The sequence below is a fragment of the Lipophrys pholis genome (genome assembly GCF_963383615.2).
Source record: "Lipophrys pholis genome assembly, chromosome: 11".
Taxonomy (NCBI): domain Eukaryota; kingdom Metazoa; phylum Chordata; class Actinopteri; order Blenniiformes; family Blenniidae; genus Lipophrys; species Lipophrys pholis.
The window spans coordinates 24,267,120-24,281,046 of record NC_137631.1 but is presented as its reverse complement, the minus strand read 5'-3'; the positions used below and the strand labels follow the sequence as shown (position 1 = coordinate 24,281,046).

The following is a 13,927-nucleotide window of genomic DNA, read 5'->3' as shown; positions in this document are numbered from 1 at the left end:
TAAAACATGTTTTAAAATAAAATAGCTTGGACAGGCACAACCAATAACTTCAAAATAGCATTACACCAAATGATAACTGCTTTGATATAAAAGGCACTTAAACAGTTATTGTGCTTGTTAAATGTCTATAATTTGAAATAGAGAACATTTTTAGATTGCTACACAAAAACATGAAAGTATTTTTTTAATTAGTCATAAAACCTGGACAAGTTGACATAAAAGAAAAATGACTGCAATTACAACATTATGCTAAATACAGTGAAATGTGCAAAAATGTCATCCATTGTCACCCTGTACAGTATTTACATTTATTTGCTTGTCAGGGTTCATAATTTCTCGAGTCTTGAACATTCTATAAGGTCGCCGTCGTCTCTAATTGCTTTATCACTTTTTTTTTTTATCTCACTGTGGTTGTATACCTGAAACTCTCAACTAAAACTGTGCAATCCTTGGGGAATGAAGTAGAAACAGAATTTATCTTAATTTGAAAATCGTTCTCTAGTTTTCATGCTTTTCAAGGTCGTCTCAAGTTTGACACCCTTGTCTTATAGCTGTTTTAAACGTGTCTTGATGGTACGTACTGTTCTTAAAATGTCAATTTAATTGTACGAGTATTTTCTGTTTGTTGCACTAATTATTTATTCTTCTTTACATGAACCATGTTTGCTCTATGGCCCCACGATTTCTAGTGCTTTTGCACCGTCCAGTAAGGGCGACAACTCATTTTTCATTACATAAGCACATTTACTACAATCGCTTTGATTTAGACTCTAAATCTAAATCTCTAAATTAGAAAAACTTCCCTAATTACACACATGGTTTACACTTATTCTCATTATCAAGGTGAGGGGAGATAAATGTTCGGGAGCTTTCTTCGGTCCTCAGTTTACCGCACTTTAAACTGTTAAAAGAAAGCGGAAGCAGGGATCCGGAGACAATTTAAATGTTTTATTGAGTTTTGTCTCGGTGAAGTTGTCAAAAACCAGCGTGTTACAATGTTTCCATAATCTGGATTGTCCCGATCGGAACCAATAACGCAAACGTGTAGTTCCACCGGACGACCGGAAGCTGCGCACCGCCATCCACCGTTTCCTTGGTAACAACATTAAGCGGAGAGTTATTTATTCATGCAACATGGACATCCTGGAGCCAAGTAAGACAGCTAATTCCAATCCAACAGCGTTACTGCGTTTTATGAGATTGTGCTTGTCGGAGCTTTTGACACTTGGAGTATGAAAAAAAGACACATTTCCACCAAACCGCGGCAGTTTGAGGATTTAACGTGAACGGTTTACCTTACGTTCGCTTCGCTTAGCTTCTGTAGCTAAACATCACTGCGCCTTAAAACCAGGACACACGGGGAGCGGAGCTTTGTGGCTTTGATTCTTGTGCGCAGTGTTCGGGAATAGGTTGCTGTGACTTTGGTTAGCGATTCGGCTAACTAATAAATAACAATAACCTGCAAAAAAAAAAAGAAATAGTCAAGATGGAGATGAAAAATCAGCGTCTGGCAACATGTTTTGTTTGGAATTCTCTAGATTAATGATACTCTTCTTAAGTTACGCATTACTAATTTCTTCTCTGTTGTGTGGATGTTTGTTTGTTTTGAACCTTTTCTGCCTTCTGGTTGTGCAGACGACATGGAGGAGTTTGTTGTTTCCAGGTGAGATGTCTGGAGGTGCTTTTAGGCCATTTATGTAAAATAAATAAATCAAAACTTTAGCCCGCGAGAGTTTTAAGCATACATCCAAAGTGCTGTCAAAAATGTTAGATTATTTTTTTCTTTCTCCAGCTCCTCATCTGCAGACTCGACGTTCGATTTTGTTATCGGCTGTATAGAGGACATCATCATGGGTAAGGCCGGTGCTTTTTTTTCTTCTTTTCTCTAGAGTCATTTATTCAGTCTTTTCAGTGTTTTGCACCATTTCAATCATAATATTATACAAATAGATTCTCCAGTGTGATCTAACCGATCTGATCGATCTTGAATTAAACCTTCTGCAAAGTGATAAATAAAACATGCCAGCTTTTAAAGGAAATAAGTATAATATTTGCATAGTTAAGATTCAATTTGTCTACACTGAAATAGTAAAATGCCTCACACTAAAAGACTGAGGTAAAAAAAAAAAAAAAAAGCCATCGTGATGTTTTCTCCTGGTTCAACACTTCTATTTCAGATAAGGCGTTCCAGCAGGGACTGGAAAGCTTCATGGAGAAGCACTACATGGAGTTTGACGACTCAGAAGAAAACAAGCTCTGCTACACGCCAATCTTCAATGAATACGTGAGTGGCTGGACTCTGTCCGATTGGATTTCGCAGGGTTGTCTTTGTGTAAATGACAAGTAGAATTGAAATCGATAGCAAAATCTGCAAAGGTCAATTCTGATTTGACATTTCTGCGAAACGTAGGTCGCTCATTTACGAGCAAAATGTTTGTGTGTTGTGTAGGTGAACCTGATGGACAAACTTCTGGAGCAGCAGCTGGTGGAGAAGATCCCCGGCTTCCACATGAACACCTTCATTGACCTGGTTATGTAAGATGTCACACCATAGCACAGGCGTTTTTCCCGCCTCACACCAGTTTTTGCTACAGGTCTCAAACAATTTAAATACAATGCGACCATTCATAAACCTGGTAGAGTGATGCTCTCTAAAATATCTCTTTTTTAAATATCATTTTGGCTTATAGGTCATAATATATTTTAAAAAATTCATCATCTGTTCATATGTTATTCTTTTTTTTCTTTTTTTTGACTACAAGCCACAATCTATATTTAAAAGAATTCTTTATCTATTTAAACTGCATCTATGGCGTCATAGTTTCCTTGTAACAATTGGAACTTTTCAGGACACCACAAGGTGGCAGTGTGGACATAACTGTACTTTAAAAAGAAAAAATGTATTAACAAGAGAAAGACCAGGTGTGTCTTGAGAGATTGAGCCACACTCAACCTCTCGGAACATTTTAGAGAGAGGGAAAAAATAAACAACAAAACTGATAGAACTATACAAGATAACATAAAAAGGTTTTAAGCCAATTCATACTGATGTAGTAATGTGATGATCTTAACCGGTCCTGTCTTTAGTATGTTTTAGTGGCTCATTTATGCAGACAAACCTCAATTATATGGAACTGACACATAAATCCAGATTCCAAACTACATTTCTCTGCATATCACTCCAAAATGATCCTGATGGGAGAACGAAGTTTCCACTGTCTCCGCTCTCTGTGCAGGCAGTGCAAAGACGAGGTCCCGGAAGACATCTTTGAGATGCTGCTGACGTTCACTGATTTCGTGGCCTTCAAAAGGGACATTCTGCACTACAGAGCTGTGAGTATTCTGGGGAACTTTATTGCTATTTATTGAAAGTTATAAGAACGATTTCTCTCAAGCTCATATGAATCGTAACTTAATTTAGTGATTTGAAAGCAAACCGAACCGGTTCAGCCAGACCCGGAGGACGTTTCGCCACATATCCAAGTAGCCTCATCAGTTCATGCTGCTTCTCTGACTGGACTGTTCAGAGCTGAAAGTTGGGGGGGAAAAGAACAACCTAAAATGAACAGAATATGGCACATAAACATCAGTAACTTAAATGGTTCCAACTCAGGCAGTTGGGAATATTTTGAATGAGCTAAAGCAGAAAAAACAGAAAGCCGGTGTTACATTTCACACAAATTCACCCAAAACAAAATACGACAGCATTGCACAAATATTTCCTATTCGAACGAGCCCTGGTTTATTTCCATTCGATCAGCAGGGTCAGGTTTTTTTGCCTTCAACAACGTGGGAGCATAAATCAATCCTGCATTGTGTCAAAGGTTGCTGTCAGTTAAAGGTAGCGGGCGTATTTCCCACGCACACTTTGTACCCATTAATACCAGCTGATTGCTGTCTGTACACTTATCTGCCAACATTAACTTTTTCTGACCTCGGCGTGTACGGCTACACCTCAAGTATTTCAAGACTTTTTTTTTTTTTTTTTTAAACATGAATATATGACACTGTTCAAACGGCTTCTATATTCAGCACACTGAATCTCAGTCCAGTAGAACAGTTTCATGGATGTGCACCTAAAAAGAACCCAGTAGCAGCCAATAAATGTTATCTAGTCAGTTTGGACCAGAATCTTTCAACCAAGCTGTTAAATCCAGACGAAGGAGATCCACACCTTTTAATAGGATGTCGAACATTCCATCTATCATGGGGGCTATTTACGTTTGCCAGTTAACCTCAAATGCATGATTTTGGAAAACGTCCAAACAGACACCCAAAGCCAGGATGTCTCGCTGCTACCAGGGAGCAGATATCAGATGTAATCCGTCCCAATGCAGGACCAACAGCTTTCAAAAGTCTTCTAATCCCGCCGTCGTTGGTGTTCAAGATACCACCTCAGTGTGAACTAAACGGCCCCATTGGGAACAATCGACTTGAATTCAGAAATCGTTTGTTTGCAGGAAAAAGAAGGCCACAATCTGGATCTGAGTCAGTGCATTGTGGTCACATCGATGACGTCTTCGGGCTCCAACCGGGCCGAATCTGACAAGTTGTAGTGATGCTCACATTGTCCCAAAGGAAACAAAACACCTGAATTGCCTCGTCCTTCCACGTGCTTATTTAAGATTTTGTTGTTCATTTCAGGATTTCACCCCCATAGTAGATTCACACAGACGTTCACAAGCTGGTATTTGAGATTTTAAGTGGAATCAAATGTTCATGGTAAGTTTTCGGTACAATGTTATACTGTTTATTTGTTTGAATCAATATGAGACAATATATTTAGTACACTGTTAAAATTGTGTTGGTGTCACATGTTTGTAAAATAAAAGAGATTTTCAAATAGATGAACGCCTTGTATGTATATGAATCACAATGTGATTTATTAAGTGTTTTCACTTTTAGCCATAATCCTTTGTACAAAAGAACTGTACAGAGAAACAATGAGCGAGACCCACAGATGCATCGACATTAGAGGAGAAAAACAAAAAAGAGAGTTCAGGGTATAGGCACAAGGTCTGAAATCTCCCATGAATTGCAGATAGTTTTACATCTTTTATGAGTTCATGTAACAAGTACAGATGGAAAATGATCAAGAAAAATTGCGATTTCTTCATAAAAACTGAAGCATCCTAAGCATCTGTAACATTTCTTTAATAGTAAATGATCATTTTGATATGCTGAGATGCTTGTATTAAGATGCCGCGTCTGTAATAAACAGGTGTTTCAAAGTTTGAACTGAAATTTGGGGCTAAAGGAAAAAAAAGGTCTCCATCGTATTTAAATACTTTGAGGCACTCCTGCGGTAAAAGTAAGTACCAGCTGATAATGTTGTTTCATGAGCAAACTCCTGATCCTGCACTGAGGTCGACTTCCACTCAGGAGATACGATTAACACTTTAGGTCCCACTTTTCATCTTGATCACTGAAACCTGAGAAGAAAAATGCCCACACATCTAAAGCTCATCACGCTTAAAAAAATTGTGTAAGCGGGTAGTTTTATTCCTTAACGGGTACTGGGGTCATTTCCGTGAGGACATAAAGTTATTCTGACTGATAAAACCCAAACAAACAGCATCTATTACTTTTCCACAACATGATAATGAGTGAACTTTGGAGCTTTTCCCAGAGATTCTGCAGCTTATTTTATAGGTACATCATAAAACTGTCATTGCTCCTAGTGAAAATGAAATCTTGAGAATGACGTTGAAAGTAAAGTGGATACAATTTTGAGAATAATGAAAAAATACAGAGGACTAGAATAAAAATTTTCAGAGTAGAGGCAACATTTCAAGAATGAAATTTCATGCGGGAAATGAGGTTCGTATTTGGGATCGAAATGAAGTCGAAGTGAAATTTCAAAATTGAAATCTAGATTTAGAAAATGAATGTTGAGAACAAGGACAACATTTCTAATAAACATATTGTTTTGAGAATAAAGATGAATAAATTACAACAAAATTAATGATATATAAATCAAATACGTTCAAACATAAGGGCAGCTACAGTATGTTGACACAGATCAGGAAAATAGAACACAAACAAAGGCTACTACAATTCACCACATTTGTATTGGATTTACTGTAATCCCCACAAAGAAGTAGCCTCGATGAAGTTCTGAATCAGACTGAGACAAGCTTGCTCTCATTAAGGCTCTGCGACGTGGTTCTGATTCATTGTCCAGTGGATTTGATGGAATGTGTTTCATTTTTATCTGGACTATTGTCACCGCAGCTCTGTCGTCAACGGACACCTGCTGCACTGGCACACGCAGGGACAGCAGATGAAAAATGTATATTTTGCTCCGTGTGCTGCAATATATACATATATTGCAAACTGTCCTCATCTCAAGTAACTGGAATAGCGAGAGAAAATGAAATGAACAAGATGACCATTTATTTTCAAAACAGTATTTCAACCTGGCTTTACATTCAACTTCAACATCAATCCAAAAATAAAAATAGACACGTTCTTTTGAACTAAGCTCAAAAAAACAAAACAATAAAATTTGTATTAGGTGGAAAAAACATGTCATACTTTTAGACTCTGTTACCCGCATGTTCGAAAAGGAACATGCATTTGTGGGACGAGCCACCGGGCTGAGTTTGTAGGTTGCGCTTATGGAAGATTTGGTCAATTTCTCCTCCAATGTCAATTCTGGTGTTGCTGTTAATTCCTCTTTGGAGTAGTTGGCAATCCCATATCTCCCCCGTCTGGAACCAGACTCCTCCAAACGGGCATCGCTCTCCCCCACAGAGTGAATTTATGAGAGAGCGTCTCCCGAATCTGCTGGATACACACTGGGTCGCCGTCCCACGGCGGCGTGTGAACAGGAGGAGGTGCCAGGCTGTTGTGGCTGTTCGTGGTTCTTCGACACACTGCTGAGACTTCGGTTTGGTAAACAAGGAATTTGCTGAATTGCCAATGAGTCTTACTGACTTCAAATCTACGATCCACCACAATGTAACCCACAGACTCAGCTCTGCTGCTCAATCCGACAAATGAATGAATGTGGCACAGTATGAAAGGAAAATAAACAATCTTTCCAATGGTACAGGATTTATTGCCAAGGAGTGTCAATGAATAAAATCATCCACCAAATACAGATTTCCTCTATTTAAAAAAAAAAAAAAAAAAAAAAGAAAGTTTGCGCCTTATGATGAGGCCCGATAGAGTCTTAGGTTGGCACTGTGGTAGTTGCAGTGTTTCCTTGGTCTCCCTTCCAGTCCAAAAAGGAGAAGACAGTGCTGGCACAGTACGCCACCCACACCAGAGCACCAAAGGCCTGTAGGTATAAAAAAACAGAGAAATAATGAGTGACACCCACAGATCACATCAAGATTGGGGGGGGGGGGGGGGTGCTAGGTCTGAAATCTCACATAAATCACAGGTAGTTTTACAGTCTTTACATCTTTTATTAGTTCCGGTGGTCGTCATGTGCTAATGGAAAATGACCTCAAGGAAAATGTTGATCTATTTGGACTGGTGTGTCTGTCGGGCATGAAAACGTAACGGATAAGAAAGGTTGTAGGCGTGGAGAATCGTGCTGATTGTTGCAGTAGCTGTAAACCAGGGTGGACTTTAGCCTGTGGTAGGGATTGTAAAGAAAACTGGAGACGTTCAGTGGAGCTTAGAATTTCAATCTGCTGCACAAAATCCACCTGGTTCCATGTGTATTTTAGGTGCATACAGTTTTCATATATAATCTAACTAGTGAGTTTTTGTTTCATTGTAATATCTTAATGTGGTAGGTTTGTTACAAAGTCAGTTGGTCAATAGATATTTGGATACTGACAACATTTTGACTGCACGTCAAAACGTTGGACTTAAATCAAATCAATGGGAGACTTTCAGCGTGAAGTAGAAGCCTGGCGGAGCATCATCGGGGATGAAACCCAGCATCCTGTGACATTTCAGGTTTATTGACAGCAGGCTGTCATTGACTGTAAAAGATTTCCAACCAGGTAATAAAAATTTGTTGTCATGTTAGTTTGTTCAGACAGTGTTGGCCCATAAAGCAATATTCACAAATGAAAGCTGAAGTTCTGCACTGAAATCTCTAATACCTATTGTGAAATGTGTGTGACTCCGCCTGGGATACCTTGATGATATTTGATGCAAAGCTCTATTTTTGAATCGTCTGGATACCAGAGTTTAAGAGTTATGTTAATGAGACATATGCATAAAATCATTTCAAGTGATTGTGGTGTTGCACTGATCCGAAATGCTGAAAATTGTGTCGATACCCAAATATTTAAGAACCTCACTTTATAGGAACGTGTGGCTCGTTGTCTATTTAGTCTACCATTCTCCAAGTGTGTTTAAAGTGTGTGTACCTGCCACAGTCCGAAAAGCAAACGTGCCATCAGAGACACACCAAGTCAAACAGTGATCAGTCTGAGAAAGAATAAGTGGATAGGAAAAAAAAAGGGGGGGGGGGGGGGGGGGGGGGGGGGGGTGATTGCAGGGTTTCACTCTGTGATGCCTTACAGCAGCAGCTGCCATTTGTCCGTAGTAATTGAATATGGAGTAGATCTCCACGTTTGCTGCGTTGACCGCAAAGGCAGTGAGATACAGGACCGTGGCCACGACGTGATACACCATCACCTAAAGAGGAGGGAGGAAACGTTATTGTTTATTAATCTTTATTGTCAGTGTTCACGTTCAACACAATGCAAATTCATATGTCACACTATGATTGCGAACGCCACAGAGTGAATGAAAAGAGTAAGAAGCCGGATTTCTTTGTGAGCTGAGACTGAAATAACTTGATGAGAAAGTTTGACCAGAAGTTTTACAAGTTAACATATGATGCCCCTTCATCCAGCAGCCCTATATGTATTTGTATGGTTGCTGTATTGGTTTTTTGGCTTCCGTATCTGTGTTGTTGCTTAAGCATCCATCGTATGATTTTGGTCCTCGACCTTTTGCAGCGGAAAAATTCCAAGTCAAACTCAGGAGGAGACAAAGCTCAGAGAAATCAGACTGAGAGCAAATTACTTTTCTGTGGAGCACTTTCTTAAGCGAGTGAGAAAACACAATTTAATCCCTGTCCAGACGCAGGACAGTTGTAAACGGGACCTCGGCTTCGGCAAAGCTAATACAGTTGTAAAGATTCCTAACCCTCCCGTCATTTCCTCTGGTTCTATCTCATCCAAGTGTTGCTAAATAATGGTGACAACATCGCTGCCCCACAGTGCAGAAGAAAAACACATCATTTTTAACATTTTTCTGGCACTTTTGTATATGTTCTGTGGCTTTTGTATGTACAACGTGGCTTTGGCTCCTGCATGTATCTCAGTATATTAAAAAAAAAAGACCACAGATTTCAAAACCAGGATGGCAAATATGGTCGCGAGCAGAATCAATCATCAGAGGGTCATTCAGCATCTCAGTACACTGAATAAGAATAAAACAAAAATTTATTTTGACCCTAAACGCACGTTCTTTATCATATTTCACCCTTAAGTGATGGAGATGATGAATATTTTTTTTATATATTACCAGCTTGTCTTTTTTGACTCTGATTGTTGGATCCCATAATAATTACTTCAAACCAGGTTTTCAGCTATTTCAACTTTCATAAACTACGATACTTAACCAAAGTGCACCTGATGTCCAAACTTTGCATACTTGTAAGAAAACAACACCAATAAACAAATAAATAAATAAATAAAATTCTGTCTTATTCCAGTTGTTTATCTTGGAAATTGAGACCTTACTGTCAGCGTCCAAGGGATGTAGCTCAGATATTGATAACCGTTGAACAAGATGACCAAGAAGAGGGCGATGGTGAGGATCCACAGTGTGATGGCCACAAACAACACCCAGCCGTATGCTGGCATCAGCAGGGCGGGCGCGCTGACAATCATGGCCCAGTGGATTAATCCCAGCACCTACAAAGGTGAGAGAGGAGAGAGAGGGTCCGCGAGGGGCTAATGAAGAACGTACCAATCACAAGAAAATACTGCACATGACGTATGCAGTACAGGTTTTCTTTGAATTTTGCACTTATATTCATTGAATGTACTTAGTTTGTGAGCTTACCTTACAATTTGAATGTATCTTAAAATACAAAACGTGCAAATAAACTGATCTGATACAGAGGAGAAACAGCAGTTTCTCAAAAAAACATGTGATATGATGCCCTTTGATAAGAGACGGAACTAGTTTCATGTAGCCCCCTTGGGATAATTAGTCATTCGCCTTAGTGCTTTAATGACTCACGACACCATCTTGTGGGATAAAGTGGTATTTTAATACTCAATAGCCTCGTTATTTAAATATATCCAACTGGAATTCTTTGAGCACAGTGCACAAAAATTCTTTGACATGACTTTATAACTGTGTTTGCCACTTTTGGTCTTAATGATTAAAGAAAAAATGTGTTTTTTTTGTGTGTTTTTTTAATGTAGTACTATAGCGACATTCATTTTTCATACAATCTGAATAGTCTGGAAAATATGGTTTATACAAAAATGTCTTCCAAATAGAATACCACCAGGTTGTTTTCTTTGCTTCTGTGTCTCCCTGCTTCTGTACCCGCGGAACAGGACAAAAAAAGGACAGGCTATTATGTGTGCAATGATCATGTTTCACTTTTTACACACCTGATACACACACACACACACACACACACACACACACACACACACACACACACACACACACACACACACACACACACACACACACACACACACACACACACACACACACACACACTTAAAGAACTCAATAGTCCAGCACTCCAGTTGCACAATTAAATAGTGGGCAAAAGATTTGATAAACTAACTGGAGCAGGAATGTAATGTAATGATACTTTAACAGCGTTAGATTACTATATGAGTGAAACAGACTCAAGATAAAAGCAGCATGTGGAATTAGCCAACAGACATGTGTTGATATGGAGTACCTGCACATCGCACACGTTTAACCATCTGTCATATTAAACTGATGCTCCACTCAAAGATCTGGTCTTTATACATTATGCAGAAGCATTTTATAATGCTCTTTGCTCCGGGTATTAATTATCAACCTTGCATGAGGAGCTGGATGATTGAAACAGGAGCCTGTTTACCAAATTAAACAATGATGTGTGAATGAACAGCAATGGAGAAAAGAAGGGTGGTAGATTTGAAACACTTGTGAGGTAAACTTATTATTGATGCTTTTTTTTCCAAATTTTTTTGTAGAACAGATGAAATACGTATACCAATGTAAATCTACATCGATTTCGCTGATCCCTTTTACAGAACTTGCAAGAGCAAGTCAAAGCCAATTTTTGTGTAGATATAGGTTCATTTAACATTGATTGCTGTTGAGGTTGTACTAATAAAGGCGATATAATGGAGTGTGTGAACTAAAATAAGATGGTATGTTTTGAAAAGAATTCAAGATGCTTTTTTTTTTAGGGGGGGGGTGTGCACTAATCCCCTTCCAGAGCAGGTGTGCAGGTGCATAAATGAATTATACACAGGATCACTGTGGAGATAAATGGCAACATGTGGATAATCTCAGATAAATGGTCTGATGTGAGAGTTTTAGCAGTTTTAAGAAGAACAAGAATTTTTCTCCAAAATCTGCGACTGTTTGAAAAATGACAAATAGCTCTTTTTTGTAGCCATGAAGAAAAAAAGTCCAATACAGATGTTGCCGAGACACGTTAATCCTGCAGAGAAAGTCTATTGTTTCCAGAGCAAGTGTTTTTGTTGAACCGGACTTCAGATTGGCACGAGAAAGGATCTTTTTTTATTTTAAACCCAAATGAAATTATTGATTTCAAAAGGCAGTCAAATCATAGCCAATCAAAACCAAAGAGTCCTCTAAACTCCATCTTACATCAGATTCATCATGAGAAGCACCTGACACCAGGAGACATCAAAGTACCACTGGTGTACTTGTATTATCTCTCAATTAATAACAGCTTGGTTAATAAAAAAGAATATCAAACAGGGCAAAGTGTGAACTATAAATCAATGAATTCAGGTTTTAAACCCCGAAACAAAACATTTCAAATTATAACCTGGTTTCTTCTAATCAAGAGTGAAAGACTTTTAATTTGCTATCTTCTGTTTGCCAAGGTGAGTCAATGTCTGCAATATTAATCTTTTGACAAAGATACTATCTACCTGTTCATACACTGCAGGAGTGGATATCTACTGTGTCTGTCCAATGGCTTAATGGCGTCATTGGTACGTTGAGTTCTGAATGAACACTCACACTTTGCTGCTTATATTTATTCTTACTGGGACAATTAGTGAGAAAACGCTCACACTCAGACGTGTGGAAAAAATCTTTATGTGCAGATTGCTGTTGACCTTTTGCTCTTGAATTTAAAGGTTAAAGTTAAACAACGCGGAACATTTAAAAAAAATTTCAATATTTCTTAGCTTATTTAAAAATATAAAAAAAGTTATTTAATGCTGCCATGATTGCTGCCTGCCACACATCATATAGCCGCATTTTACAACACAATAAAGAAGCATTTAATGGTACAACGAGGGGCTGAATGTCGAAACGTCCTGTTATTTAAAAGTGAACATTAACAGCAGTAACTCTGTCCTTGAAGGTTAAGCTCTCGGTTTCTCCGTAGATTTGGTGTGAGGATGGTCAGAAGGGTGTGACAGCAGGTGTAGTAACAAGGCCTCAGCAGGGCAAAGGTCTCCTGCACCTCTCACTGAGCGTCACGCTCGCATGTTTGAACAGGGATGACAAATACACCTCGGGAGGCCGTGATTTATGACTTGAGTCAAGCCTCTGCCCTCCTTTCGTTTCTGCCCCGCTGACTCACGAAAATCTCAAACTTTACCTCACAAATGAGGATAAACAGAAACCCTAATCTGTTTCGTCCTTCCTATGTGGGATGGAGAAGGTTTATATTTAACATTTATATCTTAAATACCTGCCAGCTTGATCAAAAACTAGTATTATTCACAAATTGTCCCCAAAAACCACTTATCCAGGTGACATTAATTACTCTACCTGCCACCAGGGCAAAGAGCAAGATACACCCTGGAGTGATCACTCAAATCTATAGCTAATTTAAAGTCAATAATTAACCTAAAAAGCATCTCAGTGGATTGTGAAAATGAGCTGAAGCAACTAAATAAAATAACAACCCACAAATACAAGTAGAGCATTACAATCATTTTTGATATCCAGCATGAGTGAACAGTTGGGAGAAAATATAAGTAGCCTTATGATACTTAAGTGGGAAAACTGTGCTGAAGATCACTCACGTTGTTTATGCTTCAGAACCTGTTTAAATTTGGTGTTTTAAATTTTTTTTTATGGTATTGTTAAAATGTAAATTTTTCTTGGGGAAAACAGACCCATTTAATGGGAAGTATTTAAATAAGAAGCAAATAAAGAAGACGTTTAAAGACTACACGTGGGACACTGGGGCTGTTACATACCGTTTCAGCCACCATGAGGATGGCTGGGATGCTTTTGATGAAGGGCAAGTTCATCGTGGCTCTGTTGGCAGTGTGGCCCCCGTTTCTTGGCTGGGTGTTGTCGTAGTAGGGGCCACCGGTCACTGTTGTAACCCTCGGTGGGAAGTCTCCCATGAAGTGTTTCAGAACTCCTAAATCCTATCAATGGAAGTTTGGGTCTGTCAATACAATGCCTACATTGACTGGGAGTAACCTACAAGAAAAACAAAAAACAAAAACAAAACACGACTTAAGATATTTGAAAAATTAGGGTTAAGTCAACAGAAGAAAAGTCTAAATAGCTTCAAGTTAAAGACTTTAAAAAGAATCAAAGTAAGACGTCCAGCTTCAGTAATCAGGCTGTTAAATGGTCGTAGTTATAGTACTCTGTACACCTTACCCTCTCTCCACACGCACGCACGCACGCACGCACGCACGCACGCACGCACACACACACACACACACACACACACACACACACACACACACAC

The 13,927-nt window shown here is 38.9% G+C and overlaps 2 protein-coding genes across 2 annotated transcripts; one reads left to right on the top strand and one right to left on the bottom strand.

Annotated features, from left to right (window-relative positions):
• The first annotated feature begins 1,090 nt into the window (after positions 1-1,090).
• Positions 1,091-4,840, top strand: arl2bp (ADP-ribosylation factor-like 2 binding protein). Its single transcript, XM_080475660.1, has 7 exons — positions 1,091-1,153; positions 1,636-1,663; positions 1,793-1,854; positions 2,178-2,284; positions 2,450-2,535; positions 3,237-3,333; positions 4,461-4,840. The coding sequence occupies exons 1-7, from the start codon at positions 1,135-1,137 to the stop codon at positions 4,554-4,556; spliced, it is 495 nt and encodes a 164-aa protein (XP_080331786.1). The 5' UTR covers positions 1,091-1,134; the 3' UTR covers positions 4,557-4,840.
• Positions 4,841-6,375: 1,535 nt separating this feature from the next.
• On the bottom strand, positions 6,376-13,844 carry pllp (plasmolipin). Its single transcript, XM_080474525.1, has 4 exons — positions 13,419-13,844; positions 9,723-9,896; positions 8,491-8,607; positions 6,376-7,285 (listed from the first exon to the last, which is right to left on the bottom strand). Exons 1-4 carry the CDS (start codon positions 13,569-13,571, stop codon positions 7,178-7,180), a joined length of 552 nt encoding a protein of 183 aa, XP_080330651.1. The 5' UTR covers positions 13,572-13,844; the 3' UTR covers positions 6,376-7,177.
• Between the last annotated feature and the right edge of the window lie 83 nt (positions 13,845-13,927).